We start from the raw sequence: 19,253 nt of genomic DNA, 5'->3' as shown, positions 1-19,253 counted from the left end.
AACAGGATGAAGTTTAATACAGACAAATGCAAAGTGCTCCACTTAGGAAGGAACAGTCACTTTCACACATACAGAATGGGAAGAGATGGTCTAGGAAGGAGTACGGCAGAAAGGGATATGGGGTTATAGTGGACCACAAGCTAAATATGAGTCAACAGTGTGATGATGATGCAAAAAAAGCAAACGTGATTCTGGGATGCATTAACAGGTGTGTTGTGAGCAAGACATGAGAAGTCGTTCTTCCACTCTACTCTGTGCTGGTTAGGCCTCAGCTGGAGTATTGTGTCCACTTCTGGGCACTGCATTTCAAAAAAGATGTAGAGAAATTGAAGAGGGTCCAGAGAAGAGCAACAAGAATGATTAAAGGTCTTGAGAACATGACCTACGAAGGAAGGCTGAAAGAATTGGGTTTGTTTAGTTTGGAAAAAAGAAGACTGAGAAGGGACATGATAGCAGTTTTCAGGTATCTAAAAGGGTGTCATAAGGAGGAGGGAGGAAACTTGTTCACCTTAGCCTCTAATGATAGAACAAGAAGCAATGGGCTTAAACTGCAGCAAGGGAGGTTTAGGTTGGACATAAGGAAAAAGTTCCTAACTGCCAGGGTGGTTAAACACTGGAATAAATTGCCTAGGGATGTTGTGGAATCTCCATCTCTGGAGATATTTAAGAGTAGGTTAGATAAATGTCTATCAGGGATGGTCTAGACAGTATTTGGCCCTGCATGAGGGCAGGGGACTGGACTCGATGACCTCTCGAGGTCCCTTCCAGCCCTAGAATCTATAAAACCCCAAACCCTGCATTGCTTCCTAACTTATAAAAGGGGTCGTACTCAGAGACTTACTATGTGAAAGGGGTCACCAGTAAAAAAAAGTTTGAGAGCCGCTGCAATAGATTGTCTTATGCTATCTTGGAGAGGGCACTGTGCTGGGACTCAGTAGACCTGAGTTCAGTTCCCTGCTCTGTTACTGGTCTGTGTAACTATGGGCAAGTCACTCTACCTCTCTGTGTCTCAGTGTTCTCATTTGTAAAATGGGGATAATGATATTGACCTGCTTGGGAATCTGCTGATGAAAAGTGCTGTATAACCAGGGGGCAGCCATTTCAGACTCAATTCTGAGTGCCAGAGAGGAATTGGTTGCAAATCTAAAGGCAATTTGGGTGAAAGTGATCACGAAATTATAAGATGTCATGGTTCTAAAGAAAGGAAGGACTGAGAACAGCAGAATAAGGACAATGGCCTTCAAAAAAAGCAGACTTCAACAAAGTCAAAGAACTTGTAGGTAAGGTCCCATGGTGAGAAATTCTGAGGGAAAAGGGTGTTTGGGAGACCTGACAGTTTTTCAAGAAGATAACTGAGGAACCACCTGATCAGCATCCTATACAGCAAACAGGAAAACATCAAAAAAGAGCTCTCCAACCTGGAGACTCATTAATAACCAAACTTCCATACAAACGGACTTCACTAAAATAAGACAGGAGATCTACATTACTCACTTCACCTCTCTACAAGGGAAAAAGGACTGTAAGCTGTCTAAACTCCTACCTGCCACATGGGGCCACAACTGTGGTACCCCCAACCCACCCAGCAATATCGTCAATCTATCCAACTACAAACTCAGCCCAGAAGAAAAGTCTGTCCTATCTTGGGGACTCTCTTTCTGCCCTGCCACCCCCACCAACATGATACAGTTCTGCGGTGATCTGGAAGCCTACATTCGCTGTCTCCGACTCAAAGAATACTTTCAGGACAACACTGAACAGTGCACTGATACACAGGTACCCTCCCACCAACAGCACAAGAAGAAGAACTCCACATGGACTCCTCCTGAGGGTTGAAATGACAGTCTGGACCTCTACATTGAATGCTTCCGCCGACGTGCACAGGCAGAAATTGTGGAAAAACAACATCGCTTGCCTCATAACCAAAGTTGTGCAGAACGCAATACCATCCACAGCCTCAGAAACCACTCAGACATTATCATCAAAGAGGCTGATAAAGGAGGTGCTGTTGTCATCATGAACAGGTCTGACTACCAAAAGGAGGCTGCCAGACAGCTCTCCAACACCAAATTCTACAGACCACTTCCCTCAGATCCCACTGAGGAATACACTAAGAAACTGCAACATCTACTCAGGACACTCCCTACACTAACACCGGAACAAATCAACATACCCTTAGAGCCCCGACCAGGGTTATTCTATCTACTAACCAAGATCCACAAACCCGGAAATCCTGGAGGCCCCATCATCTCGGGCATTGGCACTCTCACTGAAGGACTGTCTGGATATGTGGACTCTCTACTCAGACCCTATGCCACCAGCACTCCCAGCTATCTCCGTGACACCACTGATTTCCTGAGGAAACTACAATGCATTGGTGACCTTCCAGAAAACACCATCCTAGCCACCATGGATGTAGAGGCTCTCTACACGAGCATCCCACACACAGATGGAATACAAGCTGTCAGGAACAGAATCCCTGATGATGCTACAGCACAACTGGCAGCTGAGCTCTGTGCCTTTATCCTCACACACAACTATTTCAAATTTGATGACAATATATATCTCCAGATCAGTGGCACCGCTATGGGCACCCGCATGGCCCCACAATATGCCAATATTTTTATGGCCGACCTGGAACAACGCTTCCTCAGCTCTCGTCCACTCACGCCCCTTCTCTACCTAAGCTACATTGATGACATCTTCATCATCTGGACCCATGGGAAGAAGTCTCTGGAAAAATTCCACCACGATTTCAACAGCTTCCACCCCACCATCAACCTCAGCCTGGACCAATCTACACGGGAGGTCCACTTCCTAGACACCACGGTGCAAATAAGTGACGGTCACATTACCACCACCCTATACCGAAAACCTACTGACCGCTATGCCTACCTTCATGCCTCCAGCTTCCATCCTGGGCACACCACACGATCCATTGTCTACAGCCAAGCACTGAGGTACAACCGCATCTGCTTTAACCCCTCAGACAGAGACCAACACCTACAAAATCTCCAGCAATCATTCTCAAAACTACAATACCCGCACGAGGAAATAAGGAAACAGATCAACAGAGCCAGACGTGTACCCAGAAGCCTCCTACTGCAAGACAAACCCAAGAAAGAAACCAACAAGACTCCACCGGCCATCACATACAGTCCCCAGCTGAAACCCCTCCAACGCATCATCAGGGACCTACACCCATCCTGGACAATGATCCCACAGTTTCACAGGCCTTGGGTGGCAGGCCAGTCCTCGCCCACAGGCAACCTGCCAACCTGAAACATATTCTCACCAGTAACTGCACACCGCACCATAGTAACTCTAGCTCAGGAGCCAATCCATGCAACGAACTTCAATGCCAACTCTGCCCACATCTACACCAGCGACACCATCATAGGTCCTAACCAGATCAGCCACACCATCACCGGTTCATTCACCTGCACGTCCACCAGTGTAATATACGCCATCATATGCCAGCAATGCCTCTCTGCTATGTACATCGGCCAAACTGGACAGTCGCTACGGAAAAGGATAAACGGACACAAATCAGATATTAGGAATAGCAATATACAAAAACCTGTAGGAGAACACTTCAACCTCCCTGGCCACACTATAGCAGACCTTAAGGTGGCCATCCTGCAGCAAAAAATCTTCAGGACCAGACTTCAAAGAGAAACTGCTGAGCTTCAGTTCATCTGCAAATTTGACACCATCAGCTCAGGATTAAACAAAGACTGTGAATGGCTTGCCAATTACAGAACCAGTTGCTCCTCCCTTGGTTTTCGCACCTCAACTGCTAGAACAGGGCCTCATCCTCCCTGACTGAACTACCTCATTATCTCTAGCTTGCCTGCATATATATACCTGCCCCTGGAAATTTCCACTACATGCATCTGACGAAGTGGGTATTCACCCACGAAAGCTCATGCTCCAAAACATCTGTTAGTCTATAAGGTGCCACAGGACTCGCTGCTGCTTTTACAGATCCAGACTAACACGGCTACCCCTCTGATACATAGCAGGAATAGTAAGATGCTAATATGAGTCCATCAGGAGCTCTATAATGTCCTGAAAATCAAAAAGGAATCCTACAAAATGTGGAAAGATGGACACATTGCTAAGGAGGAGTACAAATGAATAAATAGCATGAGCAGGCAGGGACAAAATCAGAAAGGCTATGGCACAACAGGAATTACAACTAGCAGAAGACATAAAAAGCAATAAGAAGAGGTTCTTCAAATACATTAAGAGCAAGAGAAAGATGAAATAAAGTATAGATCCTCTAGTGACTAAGGAATAAGAGCTAATAACTGGTGAGATCAAGAAGGCTGACCTATTTAATGCCAGTTTCGCTTCTGTCTTCCCCAGAAAGATTATGGCTCATCTGATACTCAGCACAATTAATATTAACAACAAGGAGGAAGGAACACAAGCCAAAATAGGGAAAGAACAAATTAAAGAATATTTAGGTACATTAGATATATTGAAGTCTGCAAGGTCTGATGAAAATTAATCCTAGGGTACTTAATTGAATCTGAATCTAAATCTCAGAACTGTTAGCAATAATTTTTGAGAACTCCTGGAGAATAGGTGAATGTCCCAGTGGACTGGAGAAGAGCAAACATAGCATCTCTTTTTAAAAGGGGTAACAAACAGGACCCGGTGAATTATAGGCCAGTCAGCCTAAAGTTACTAAAACAATTTGTCAATCAACTTGTAAGCAGTTGAAGGATAATAGGGTTATAAGGAGTAGCCAGCATGATTTTGTGAAGAAGAAATCATGCTAAACCAACCCAATTGCCATCTTTGGCTTTGGCTACACTGACGCTCTACAGCGCTGCAACGTTTTTGCTCGGGGTGTGAAAAAACACCTCCCTGAGCGCAGCAAGTTACAGCGCTGTAAAGCGCCAGTGTAAACAGTGCCCCAGCGCTGGGAGCGCAGCTGTAAGCTAATCCCCACGGGGAGGTGGAGTAGGTGCAGCGCTGGGAGAGCTTTCTCCCAATGCTGGTGCCGCGACCACACTCGCACTTCAAAGCGCTGCTGTGGGAGCGCTCCCGCGGCAGCGTTTTGGAGTTCTGAGTGTAGCCAAGCCCTTTGTCAGGGTTACTGGCTGTGAGTAAGGGGGAAGCAGATGATGTGCTATATCTTGATTTTAGTAAGACTTTTGACATGGTCCCACATGCTAGAGCCCGACCAAATTCACGGCCATGAAAAATGCGTCACGGTCCGTGATATCTGGTCTCTTTGCATACAATCTGGTCTTTTGTGTGCTTTTACCCTATACCAGCAGCCCTCAACTGGGGTCTGTGAGCCTTTTCAGGGAGGCTGCAGGGCCCCGTGGCTGGCACCCGGTGCCCTGAACCCTGGCACCTCCTGTGGGGCTGAAGTCAGGAGCCCCAGCACCCCCTTGCGGGGCTGAAGCTGGGAGTGGCGCGAGGCTGAAGTCCCCCTTCCCCAAGCCAGGAGCAGAGTGGGGCTGAAACCGGTGCTCCCCCTTCCCCAAGCCAGGAGTGGTGTGGAGGGTTGAAACCAGCAGGGACCCCCTGCCCTCGAAGCCAGGAGCAGCGTGCGGCTGAATCCAGGAGCCCCAGGGTTCCCCACGTCCTGCTGAAGCCGGGAGCCATGTGGGACTGAAGCTCCAAGTCCTGGTGCTCCCCATGGGCAGAAGCTGTGAGCCCATGGGCACAGCTGGGGGAGAACAAGGGCGTTGGCCCCCCAATCCACAGTGCCGTTCCCAGAGTGGGGCAGTCTGGGGGCTGCTCCATCCCCCTCACAGCTTCTCCTCTCCCCCAGGCCTCCTCAGGCCCAGCCCAGCCCTCTGGCCAGGTTGTAGGTGGGAAGCCAGAGCCAGGCAGTGCGGGGCAGCTGCTCCTCTGGCAGGTGGTGCCATGGAGTGGGCAGCTGTGGCATTCTCCCATCTGCTGCTGGTGCCTGGAGTTGCGGCTTTCAGCCCTCTTTGACTGCTCAGGCAACTGGTAAGAGCCGCCTGGGTGGAGGGACTGAGCTCTGGGGCTAGCAGAGCCCTTGGGGAACAGCCACCGCAGGGGGAGCCTTTCTGACACACAGCCCCTAGCTATTCTTCTTCCTGCACCCTGAGCTACCCCCACCCATACACAGCCCCAGCCGTCCCCTGCCTGCACCCTGAGCTACCCCCTGCCTGCACACAGCCCCTGGCTATCCCCTCCCCTCATCCTGAGCAGTTTTCAAAATTTTTGAGCTGAGTCCCCCCCTTTTGAGTAATATTTTTAGTTGTAGCCCCCCCATGTCCCAGACAGGTGTGGGGGGGTGCTCCCTCCCTGAACCCCACTGTGCAGAGGTGGCTCAAGCCCTGCCAGTCCTCCCCCCCCAATAGAAGTCAATCTGCCTATGCCCAAGGGTCATCCCTCCCGGCCCAGAGCCCCGTGTTCTCCTACCTCCCCCCCGCCCCAGGCCCTCAAGTTTGTATAGCTTGTTGAAAAAGGTTGAGGACCCCTGCCCTATGCTATACAGATTTCATGGGGAGACCAGTGTTTCTCAAATTGGGGGTCCTGCCCCAAAAAGGAGTTGCAGAGGGGGTCACAAGGTTATTTTAGGGGATCGCAGTATTGCCACCCTTGCATCTGTGCTGCCTTCAGAGCTGGGCAGCTGAAGAGCAGTGGCTGTTGGCCGAGTGCCCATCTCTGAAGGCAGTGCCCCTCCAACATCAGCGCAGAAGTAAGGGTGGCAACACCATCCCATGCCATCCTTCCTTCTGCTCTGCTACTGGTGGCAGCTCTGCCTTCAGAGCTGGGCTCCCGGCCAGCAGCTGCCGTTCTCCAGCTGCCCAGCTCTGAAGGCAGCACTGCTGCCAGCAGCAGAGCAGAAGTAAGTGTAGTCCTGCAACCCCCCGCACCCAATAACCTTGCACCTCCATCCCCAACTCCTTTTTGGGCCAGGATCCCTACAATTACAAAACCATGGCATTTCAGATTTCAATAACTGAAATCATGAAATTTATTATTTTTAAAATCCTATGACCATGAAATTGACCAAAATGTGCCATGAATTTGGTTGGGCCCTAGACATGACATTCTCATAAGCAAACTGGGGAAATGTGATCCAGATTAAATTACTATACAGTGGGTGTACAACTGGTTTAAGAAATGTACTCAAAGAGTATTTATCAATAGTTCTCTGTCATACTGGGAAGAGCATATGTAGTGGGGTCCCCCTGTGGAGAATATGCTTAGAAAATTTGTGGGTGACACCAATGTGGGAGGGCTTGCAAGCACTTTGGAGGACAGGCTTAGAATTCAAAATGAATTGACAAATTGGAGAATTGGTCTGAAATCAACAAGATGAAATTCAATAAAGACAAGTGCAGAGTACTTCACTTAAGTAGGAAATATCAAATGCACAGCTACACAATGAGGAATAACTGGCTAGGTGGTAGGATTGCATAAAAGGATCTGGAGGTTATAGTGGAATCCAAATTGAAAATGAGCCACCAATGTGATGCAGTTATGAAAAACGCTAATATGCTGGGTATATTAACTGGAATGTCATAGATAAAATACATGGGAGGTAATTGTCCCAGTCTACTCGGCTCTGGTGAGGTCTCGACAGGAGTACATCGTTCGATTCTTGGCATCATGCTTTAGGAAAGATATGGACAAATTGGAGGGAGTCCAGAGGAGAGCAACAAACAAGATAAAACCTGTCGTATGAGGAAAGGTTAAAAAAATTGGGCATGTTTAATCTTGAGAAAAGATTACTGAGGGGTTCCTGATAACAGTTTTCCACTATGTTAAGGGATGTTGTAAAGAGGATGATCAGTTGTTCTCCATGTCCACTGAGGGTAGGACAAGAAGTAATGGGCTTAATCTATAGTAAGGGAGATTTAGATTAGATATTAGGAAAAACTTTGACTATTTGGGTAGTTAAGCTCTGGAACAGGCTTCCAAGGGAGGTTGTAGAATCCCCATCTTTGGAACTTTTTATGCCCAGGTGGGACAAACACCCGTTGGAGATGGTCTCGGTTTACTTGGTCTTGCCTCAGTGCAGGGGGATGGACTAGATGAGCTCTCAAGGTCTCTTCCAACCCTAAATTTCTGTGATTCTGTAAGAACTGGGAATTACTGTTGTTATTATTTGTTTACTTATGCCAATTTAGCAAAGAACATGATAGCTAGATGCAGGGCAGCCGAGTTCAAAAGAGTGAGCAGAGTGGTCAAGATGGGCATTGTGGGATACTGGGTGAGGCCAGTTCTGGTGATATAATGAACGGCAGTGTTTATGCTGACGTTTTGTCTCTTTAACTTTGCTCAAAAAGTTCAATGCCTCTCGCTGAGGTGGCTTTATTTTTTCAGCAAAACAGCAGAGTTTTGCCACGAAAAGTAGCTTTGTAGAGTGTACACCTCCCCTGTTTTGTCAGCAAAAGCTGCCTTTTGTTGAGAAAACTATAGTGTAGACAAGGCTTAAATCACATTTTAAAGGTGATTTATGACCTTAAATCTCATGAAAGGCAATGAGATTTAGGACCCTAAGTCATTTGGGCGCTTTTGAAAATGTACCCATTGACTTTACTCTTTTGTATTAGCTTGTTTTTGCTACTGGAACATCTTGGTGCATCAAAGATGTGTATAGTGTGTCTATTGCAAACCTATGACTTTCTGCTTGGGGTGTTAATAATTCTATTTTCTTTTGAATTTGTTCTTTGAATTTGTGCTCCCCAGCTTTTAAATTCTTGTACATTTTCATCTCTATGGGAATGTGTCCTGGATGTTTAAGATATATGTTATGTCCAGTGTATATATTGCTAAGGCTTAAATGATTTTTCTCACCACCCCCTCAAAAAAAAAAAAAAAAAAAGAGAGAGAGAGAGAGAGAAGCAGTAGCAGCAGCCACAGCAGCAGAAAACTGCCTATAGTAGCACATGCCAAATTGCAAAATATATTTATGGGCTTGCTTACACTACAAATGCTAATCTGGTTTTAAACACAATTAGCAGTGTTAATATAGGCAAAGCCAGGATGCTTCTGGCCCTCTTTGTTTCAGGTGTGGATAGTGTCTTTCTGTGTTTGCATCATTTAAAGTGATTTTTATATTGTGGAGAAAAAAAGTACTGTCTAGAAAAGAACGCTTCAAGCATTCTTTAATGCATATGTTGTGTTTTAATGCATATGTTGTGTTGTCTTAAAGACCTTTCTTTCGTTTCAGCTCTCTGTCCGAATGTCATAAATCAGCGACACCTAGGATCTCTGAAATATCTCTTCTACAAGAGGTTTGTTGAGGTATGTTTGTACAATGTATGTATGGATTTATTTTTGTTGTGATTTGAACAATAAAATAGAGATGCTGGAAACGTGAGGTTGGTATGCAAGTAGAGGGTAGTCATGCTGTAGTGATACAGAAAGGCATTGAGAGTCAAATCACACTTACGAGTGCTTGGACTGAGATATTATAGACTGATACATCTAGTGCAGAATTATGGGTATGTTTTATTATACTATTATATTTATGATAGGGACCAGTCCTGCAGGGCACCAAATGCCGTCCGCTCCCACTGACTTCAGTGGCAATTAAAGGTGTTCAGTAAACTGCAAGAGGTGCTCTCCCAATCAACAGTTTGGGTCTCAGGGAGGACAGAATTGTTCCACCATGTTTGGCAGTGTAGTCATCCTAAGTACATTAACAAAGACAAGGCTGGTGTTCAGGGGAAGGGTACCTTCCATTTGTCCTGTGCAAAGCTCATTAATTCCCTGAGTATAAGCACACTCATGTTTTAGAGGGCGCTTCTCCGTGTTACCAATGTGAACATTTTTTGGAGTATTCAGTTGCTCAGCAGCAGCCTGAATAGGCATGGAGGCGTCTCCTGTGTTTCTGGGAGTCTGTGTTGGGTGTGCTAAAAGCATCATGAAATTTAAGTATTCTGTTGCTTTACTGAGTTCAGCAATGTCTCAGTTTTCAGCAGTCTTACCTACCTGTGCAGTTGGAAGTTATCTGTAGTTTTGCACCCACTACAAAGTAGGTCTGGTTGGATTATCTCTATTTTATAAGGTATATGAGAAGCTTCAGTATGATCTGGATAGGATTCTGTGTGGCCTTCTGTAGTAGTGTGGCGCCGGGGCTCAACCCTCCTTGCGGGCGGAGGGGAACCACACCGGCCCACCGCGCTCCGTCGACTCGGGGTCCGTCCCTTGCTGCGGGGCGGAGTGAACTCACAACAGTTAGCAAGTGGCCAAGGCCTTTAGGCAGGGCGGGGCAACACACACAGTCTAGGCTCAGACCTCGTCAGCAGAGCTGAGCACAGGGGAACAGTATATAGCTTCCACCGGTCAGGGGAGGGAGAGTCTGCCACCCTTGAAGAGGTGGCAGGGGGAACGCAGGCCCTCCCACTCCACTGCGTTCCAGCCCGGGGCCCTAGTAGCGGTCAACACCGCTAGCGGTCAGTGGAGGATCCTGACCGAAACATACTGCCATCGGCTCAGGTGAGCCTGCAGCCCGACTGCGGTCGGCTGCCCCCGGGCCACTTCCAACCTCCCCCTCACTGGGTACCTGCCCTCTGCCAGTGTAGTCCGGGGGGTCCCAGATCATGGGTTCCTCAGGGTGTCTGGCGTCGGGAGATCCAGTCCACTCGTCGGAGTATTGGGTGTCGGGAGATCCGGTCCACTCCTCGGGGTACCGGGAGGTCCAGACAGCTCCTCCACAGGCCGAGCGTCGGACCGCTCAGTCGGCTCCTCTGAGTACTGGCCCCAGGGGAGGTCAGGCCAGTACCCCTCTGGGTACTGGGCACGGGGTAGGCCGGGCCCAGCCGGAGCCCGGGCCCTAGCGTCTGCCTTCTCTGGCAGCCTCCTCCTAACTGAGCGCTGGGGCCGGGCTTTTGTACTTCCGGTTCCACCCCCTGACTTCCAGGGGGGCGGGGACAGGCGGGACGGGCCTTGGACTTCCTGTCCCACCCCTTGACTTCTAGGGCGCGGGGACGGGCGGCGGGGCCTCCGCCCATGGCCGCATCTTCTCTGGCCTATGTCCCTCAGGAGCGCGGGGGAGTGGGGCCCCCTCGCTACACCTTCATATTGTAAGTGCAGATTGAGGTTTGGATAATAATCTTGTGCTGTACTCAAACATTTCTCTGAATTAACTAATCTAAGCAATATTTTTCTAATGTGCCCTTCATGATGATATATGAGAACCCGGAGATTTTCAGTGCATACCAGATTGCATTCCTATGTCATAAATGCTGTCTGTGTGTTAAATTTCCACTTGATGTGTATAACATGCTTTAAAAACATATTTTAGAGATTTTTTTGGTCTTTTTAGAAAACCATGACTCAGGAGAATTGGGCCGATCATGTTCAGGTAAGTGTGAAATGCTCCCTTACCATTTATTTTTTAAGCTTTCTTTGTGTGGACCTCATTTTAAGACCATTTAAAAATATCCCACTCTGGTGTTAAAAGAATTTGCAATATGTTACAGTATTACAGCTTTTTAGCTTTGTCAGAACTGCCTACACACATGTGGCACAGTTGTGTGTGGTGAGGGGTATGTATGTATCTATGCATTGGCTTTTAAAAACTTGCCATTTTTACCTAGGGTAAATAGGTAAGATTACTGTGGTCTTCTCTTGTGATTCTCTGTATTTACTGTAGGAAACACGCTGAGCACTGCAAATACTGAGGTTATCTAGTTACAGATATTTATTTAATTATCTAAGGCAACTGTCAAGGGCCACCAGTAAACACAGTCAGAAAAACATCTTTGTCCTGAGAATTTTCAGCTGGTTTACTATATAAATGTAAGGTATTTATGGTTTCTGGGTCTCATGGTACAGTAGATAGTAATGATTCAAACATCATTAGAGCAGGGACAGGAAAAGGCAGGATGGGGGCTTGCGGGAAGGGTGGAGTGGGGGTGGGGTCTGGAGTGGAGTGGGGGAAGGAAAAGGCACGGTGGGGGCTTGGAGGAAGTGGTGGAGTAGGGGCGGGCATGGGGCGGAGGAGAGGTCGAGCACACACACAGACACCCTGTGTAGAGTGGGAGTCAGTGCCTATGCGTCTCTAGATCTGTAACCATATTATGAAGGGTCTAAAGATGTGGTAGGGAGTTTCCCTGCCTCTGCCACCTCAGGCCTTGTCTACACTACACAGTTTTGTCAACAAAAGTCAGGTTTTGTTGGCAAAACAGTGGCGGTCTATACACAACAATGCTCCCCATGCCGATTTAACTCTCCTGCTATGCAGACATAATAAAACCACCTCGATGAGTGGCATAGAGCTTTTTGTGACTAAGTTAGAGCGATGCAGTGTCATTGTAGACAATGTGCTTGCTTGTGTCACCCTAAGTGGCCCCCAGGAGGTGTTCCACAATGCCCATCATGATTGCTCTTGTCAGCAGTTCCTACTCCACTGCCCTGCAGCCAGGTACACAGGCATGCACCGCTCTCCCTTTAAAACCCCAGGAATTTTTGAAATTCCTCTTCATGTTTGCTCGGGGTGGACAGTTTACATTGCATCTTCCCAGCTGTCTATGCCAGCTTTCTCCAGCAAATGTGATCCCGCTTTGAGTACACTGGAGTTGCTGGATCTGTTGGATCTGTGCGAAGAGGAGACTATGCAGTCACAGCTCTGATCCAGCCGTAGGAACTTGGCACCTATGAACGGATTGCTCATGGCATGGCATGAAAAGGACATGCAGCAATGACATGCTAAGGCCTAGTTTACACTATGCATTTAAACCGATTTTAGCAGCATTAAACCGATTTAATGCTGTACCCGTCCACACTACGAGGCCCTCTATATCGATATAAAGGGCTCTTTAAATCGGTTTCTGTACTCCACCCGACGAGAGGAGTAGCGCTAAAATCGGTATTACCATATCAGATTAGGGTTAGTGTGGCCGCAAATCGACGGTATTGGCCTCTGGGCGGTATCCCACAGTGCACCACTGTGACCGCTCTGGACAGCAATCTCAGCTCGGATGCAGTGGCCAGGTAAACAGGAAAAGCCCCACGAAATTTTGATTTTCATTTCCTGTTTGCCCAGCGTGGAGCTCTGATCAGCACGGGTGGCAATGCAGTCCCAAATCCAAAAAGAGCTCCATCATGGACCGTACGGGAGATACTGAATCTGATTGCTGTATGGGGAGACAAATCTGTTCTATCAAAGCTCCGTTACAGAAGACGAAATGCCAAAGCGTTTGAAAAAAAAATCTACAGGCTACACAGTGCTGCATGACAAGCGTAACGGGAAGCCAGAGACTCAAATGGACGCTCATGGAGGGAGGGAGGGGGTACTGAGGACTCCAGCTATCCCACAGTCCCCAGCAGTCTCCGAAAAGTATTTGCATTCTTGGCTGAGCTCCCAATGCCTGTAGGTTCAAACACATTGTCCGGCATGGTTCAGGGAATAGCTCGTCAATTTACTCCCCTCCCCCACGTGAAAGAAAAGGGAAAGAAATCATTTCTTGACTTCTTTCAATATCACCCTATGTCTACTGAATGCTGCTGGTAGACGCGATGCTGCAGCAGTGAAGAGAAGTATCTGCTCCTCTCCCCTCCCTGGTGGCAGACGGTGCATTAGGACTGATAACTGTCCTTCTTATCAACCGTCCTTCTTATCAGCCTGGCTGGCTTTAGGTGAGGCTGGTCGGGGGCGCCTGAGTGAAAATAGGAATGACTCCCGGTCATTCCAAGTAGATGGTACAGAATGGCTGGTAACTGTCTTCATCACAGCAACTGGGGGTTGAGCTTCAATCAGCCCCCTCTCTTTCATGTGAAAAGAAAAGATTCTGTACTGCCTGGACTACTATAGCAGTGGGATGCTGGGCTCCTCTCCCCCACACTGCTTAATGTCCTGCCTGGACTATCATAGCACCGGGAGGCTGCCTTCCCCTCATTTTATGTCACTAAGAACTCAGTGTTTCTTATTCCTGCATTCTTTATTACTTCATGACACAAATGGGGGGGGACACTGCCATGGTAGCCCAGGAAGGTTGGGGGGAGAAGGGAAGCAACGGGTGGGGTTGTTGCAGGGGCACCCCCCGTGAATGGCATGTAGCTCATCATTTCTGTGGGAATCTGACACGGAGCAGCTGTGCTCTCTGATACACTGCTTCTCTAGTACATTTGCCCCATGTTCTAGGCAGGACTGACTCTATTTTTAGAAACCATAAAGGAGGGATTGACTCAGGGAGTTATTCCCATTTTTGCTTTTGATCCCCCGGCCGATTTCAGCCGGGGAACCCATGATAGCAGCAGACAGCACAGAAGGACAGATAACCGTCATCTCATTGCCAAATTACACTGGCACGGTACAGAACGACTGGTAACCGTCTCTGCTATCATGCAAAAGCAAATGAATGCTACTGTGTAGCGCTGGAGTATCGCCTCTGTCCACGGCATCCAGTACACATATGGTGACTGTAAAAAAAAAAAAAAGGGTGAACGGGCTCCATGGTTGCCGTGCTATGGCCAGGGCAATCCAGGGAAAAAGGATGCGAAATGATTGTCTGCCATTGCTTTCCCGGAGGAAGGAATGATTGATGACATTTACCCAGAACCACCCGCGACGATGATTTTTGCCCCATCAGCCACTGGGCTCTCAACCCAGAATTCTAAGGGGTAGGGGAGACTGCGGGAACTATGGGATAGCTGTGGAATAGCTACCCACAGTGCAACGCTCCGGAAATCGACGCTAGCCTCGGACTATAGACGCACACCACCGAATTAATGTGCTTAATGTGGCCGCGTGCACTTGACTTTATACAATCTGTTTTATAAAATCGGTTTGTGTAAAATCGGAATAATCCCGTAGTGTAGACGTACCCTAAGATCAAGGAGCTGAGGCAGGCATATCAGAAAGCAAAGGAGACCGACCATCCCTCTGGCTTGGTGCTGAAAACATGCTGCTTCTACAAGGAGCTGCATGCCATCCTTGGTGGTGACCCTACCTCCACTGCCAAGAGCCCCGTGGATACTTTGCGGGGACTGGAGGCAACGGCCAGCAGAGTAAACCCCGTGGATGAGGAGGTTGAGTTGGAGAAGGATGTGCAACAGGCAATAGGCTCGTCTGGTGGTGTGGAGAGCCAGGACCTCTTTTTAACTCCAGATGGGTCTAGCCAGTTCCAGCAGTCTGGCTCTGACGTGCTTGAAGCAGGAGAGGGAGCTCTGGTAAGTACTCATTTTTCTTTGGTACTGCACGGTGACATGAAGTAGAGGAGTTCTTTATTTTGTTACATGGTGCATGTGGGATTGAAATTAACAACACTAGATATTGTTTGCACCTGCTTTGCATTCCCCTGTGCAGCTATGCAGTGGAGACCCTGCAGAAAAGTTTGTTAATGTACACCGAGATCTTTTGGAAATTCTGCATGGAGATCTCTTGGAAACTTTCCTGCAGGTACTCTGCAATCCTCTGCCGAAAGTTCCTTGGCAGAGCTGCTGTGTTTCTTCCCCTGTTGTAGGAAACTTTGCTGCGCCAATCAGCATTTACTTCTGCAGGAACCAAAGCAGCACACAGGCAAGCAGCATGCAGACCTGGTCTGAAGCCACACGCATGCAGGAGATGCACCCTTGCATCTTCGGTTACCCTCAATAGTGTGATTTCAGCTTCGATCACCCCCATCTGTGGAAAATGGTGTCAGTATTCAGAATAGTGTCCCTAGGCGCTTGTATTGATCCCCTTCTGAAACCACCCAGACCGTTTGCAATCATCTGATCAGGCTGATAGCAAGCACAGAGCATGGAGACAGACAATAAATGAAAAACTAGAAGTAGATAGCCAGGAGAAGAGACATGGGCAAGAACCGATATTTGAGGGCCAGGAGAAGATGATAAAGCTCATAGAGGACCAATCAGAGATTTTGTGCTGCAGTTGGAACACATGCATGCTCGACTCTGCCTACAGCCCTTACAGAACTGCTTTCTGTGCCGTCCCCAAACTCCCCACACACATTCCTCACATGTTCCCAGCCCATCGCAGTATCCCTGGCACTTCACCCCTAGGGACATTTTCCATAAGGACAACTGGACTTACACACAGCTGTGGGATCCTCATTTCTGAGAGTGCTGCTCACTGTCATGTCCCTTGTAAGAAATGTTAATCTGTGTATTGCTGTTTAATAAAAATTTAGTCTTACAAAGACAATGATTCTTTATTTTTGACCTATACGGGGCGGTTTCAGCAGAAATTCATACACAGTGGCAATCAGCACATTTTCAGACTACAATTAATGCTCAGGCACGAATCATTACAAGAGTCATTCAGCGTGGCAAGTAAACAGTGCCTGGCTGCATGCATTGCAGCAAGACACATTACTGTCAAAATGCTGCTTCAAAACCTCCCTGATTTAAATAGCCTTCCGTTTAGCACCCCGCCCCCCCAACTAGCCCTAGTGTCTGGGTGCTCAAAATCATCTGCCAGTTGGTACAGATCGGTGTTCCACCCCTGGGGAAACTTTTCCCCCTTGACTTCACAAATGTTATGCAGAGCACCAGCTGACTGCTATGATCATGGGAATATTTTCCTCACTGAGGTTTAACCTGCCAAAAAGGCAGCACCAGCAACCCTTTAATCTGCCAAATGCACATTCTACAGTCATTCTTCACCTAGAAGCCTGTTGTGAAGTGCTCCTTGCTGCTGTCAAAGTTTCTGGTGTGAGGCTTGATGAGCCACGAGACTAAGGAGTAGGCTGGGTCTCCCAGGATCACTGTGGGCATTTCCACATCTCCTAGTGGAATCTTCTGGTCTGGAAAGAAAGTCCCTGCATGCAGCTTTCTATATAGGCCAATGTTCCTGAAGATGCAAGTGTCAAGCACCTTCCCTGACCACCCCACTTTGATGTCAGTGAAATGACCCCAGTGATCCACTAGCTCCTGCAATATCATAGAGAAGTATCCCTTTCTGTTGATGTATTCTGTCACAACATGGCCTGGGGCCAAAATTGGGATATGCGTACCATCTGTCCCCTTGCCGCAGTTAGGGAATCCCATTGCTGCAAAGCCATCCGCTATTTCCTGCACATTGCCCAAAGTCACAGTCCTTTGCAGCAGAAGGTGATTAATGGCCATGCACACTTCCATCACCACAACCGCCCACAATAGACTTCCCAACTCCAAACGGATTCACGACTGACCGGTAGCAGTCCAGAGTTGCCAGCTTCCACACAGTGATTGCCACTCACTTTTCCACTGTTAGGGCGGCTCTCATTTTGGTGTCCACATGCTCCAGTACAGCAGTGAGCTCCGCACACAGTTCAAGGAAGGTGGCTTTGCGCATACAAAAGTTGAGCAGCCATTGCTTGCCATCCCAGACCCACATCACAATCCCACTACTCAGTGCTTGTTTCCAGAGTCTGGTAGCGATGGTCCAATGTGTGTAGTTGCTCCATGAATGCCAACATCAATCTTGAATTGTTTCCTTCCATGGCACACAGCAGGGCAGGCACCACGGATTCCTGTTCAGATTCACAGCTCATCAAGTACGGCAGGATCAGTGTACCGGGGCTTGACCCCTTCCGCGGTGGCAGGGAGCCACACTGGCTCACTACACACAGTTGTCGGCGGGAATTAGTCTGTCCGCAGGGGTCTCCCTCAGCAGCCCTTGCAGTAACTGGAACACTGTGGGCCCAGGCTCTGGGTCAGGGTGGGCACCAATGAGTCAAGGACTCAGGCCCTCGGGCAGGGCTGAGCAGTAGCAATGCAAACAGTAAGGCGCCCAGGCTTGGGGTCAGGGCGGAGCAACAATGTGTCTGGGCTCAGGCCCTCAGGCAGGGTTGAGCAGTAATAATAAGCCCAAACCTCCTCAGGCCTGGGGGAGGGGGAGACTGCCACCCACAAAGTGGGTGGCAGGGGGACACAGGCCCTCCCACTCCTCTATGTCCCAGCCCAGGGCCCTAGCAACGGCAGAAGACCCGCTGCTTAGTGGGAATCCTGGCCGCAACACACCGACATGGGCTCTGGCAATGCTGCAGCCAGACTGGGGTCGGCTGCCCCTGGACTACTTCCACACTCCCCCTCGAGTTGTACCTGGGTCCTGGTGTTGGCCTCTGGGGGATCCAGGACCATGGGTTCTTCGGGGCAGGGTGCGATCGGCAGGTCAGGCAACTCCTCCGGGTAGCGGGCGCAGGGCAGGTCAGGCAACTCCTCCAGGTAGCGGGCGCAGGGCAGGTCAGGCAACTCCTCCAGGTAGCAGGCGCAGGCAGGTCAGGCAACTCCTCCAGGTAGCGGGCGCAGGGCAGGTCAGGCAACTCCTCCAGGTAGCAGGCGCAGGCAGGTCAGGCAACTCCTCCGGGTAGCGGGCGCAGGGCAGATCAGGTCAGGCAACTCCTCCGGGTAGCGGGCACAGGGCAGATCAGGTCAGGCAACTCCTCCGGGTAGCGGGCACAGGGCAGGTCAGGCAACTCCTCCAGGTAGCGGGCGCAGGCTAGGTCAGGCAACTCCTCCGGGTAGTGGGCGCAGGGCAGGTCAGGCAACTCCTCCGGGTAGCGGGCGCAGGGCAGGTCAGGCAACTCCTCCGGGTAGCGGGCGCAGGGCAGGTCAGGTCAGGCAACTCCTCTGGGTAGCGGGTGCAGGTCAGGTCAGGCAACTCCTCCAGGTAGCAGGCGCAGGGCAGGCCCGGCCAGTCTAGGCGGCCGCCTTGGGCTGCGGGGTTTTCCCAGGCGCGGGCTAGGCTGGAGACGTCCGGTCTCTCCAGCAGCTGGGGCTTACTGAGCTCTGAGGGCGAGCCTTTATACTTCTGGGTCTCCGCCTGACCCTCTGAGGGGCGGTCTCAGAGCTCCCTAGCTCCGCCCACTCCAGCCTCCGGACGGGTTCTTCCCCCTCCGCGTTTGCGTGGAGCCACACCGGCTCACTACAATCAGCCACGTTGTGTTCATAATGCTTATCACCAGACTGGTGAACAGTGCAGGATCTGTTCTTTCAGTCAGAGATGGCAGGTGCAAAGTTTACAGGGGTAGTGAAAAACATCACAAAATGTAGTTGGAAGCCCTTAGAATTATGGGATGGAGAAAACTGCTTCATGATCTCATCCCCATGGTGCACTGTAATCCGTTCCCAGAACTCCTAGTGAGAGAAAGTGGCCATTTGAACAGTGGGATAGCTACCCACAGTGTGCTACTCATTCTGTCAGTGCTAGAGCACCAACTGTGGACATGCTCCACCAACACTAGGGGAGCACTGTGTGAACATGCACAAGCGATGTAATTACAGTGGTTTATGATCGTCAACGTAACTTAAGTTGGCTTAACTCTATAGTGTAGACATGGCCTCAGTTACCTGATCTTGTTATGCCCTCA

General features: G+C 49.2%; 1 protein-coding gene across 7 annotated transcripts in view; it reads left to right on the top strand.

Moving 5' to 3' along the window:
* Window positions 1-19,253, top strand: part of EXD3 (exonuclease 3'-5' domain containing 3) — a 588,712-nt gene that overhangs the window by 197,396 nt on the left and 372,063 nt on the right. For all 7 annotated transcript variants that reach the window (XM_050926488.1, XM_050926485.1, XM_050926483.1 and 4 more), the window contains 2 exons: window positions 9,182-9,255; window positions 11,282-11,320. In XM_050926488.1, the coding sequence (XP_050782445.1) occupies window positions 9,182-9,255; window positions 11,282-11,320 (113 nt within the window). The remainder of the gene's footprint in view (window positions 1-9,181; window positions 9,256-11,281; window positions 11,321-19,253) is intronic.

This window comes from Gopherus flavomarginatus, chromosome 17, assembly GCF_025201925.1.
Source record: "Gopherus flavomarginatus isolate rGopFla2 chromosome 17, rGopFla2.mat.asm, whole genome shotgun sequence".
NCBI lineage: Eukaryota > Metazoa > Chordata > Testudines > Testudinidae > Gopherus > Gopherus flavomarginatus.
This window is presented reverse-complemented; position numbering and strand designations above follow the sequence as displayed.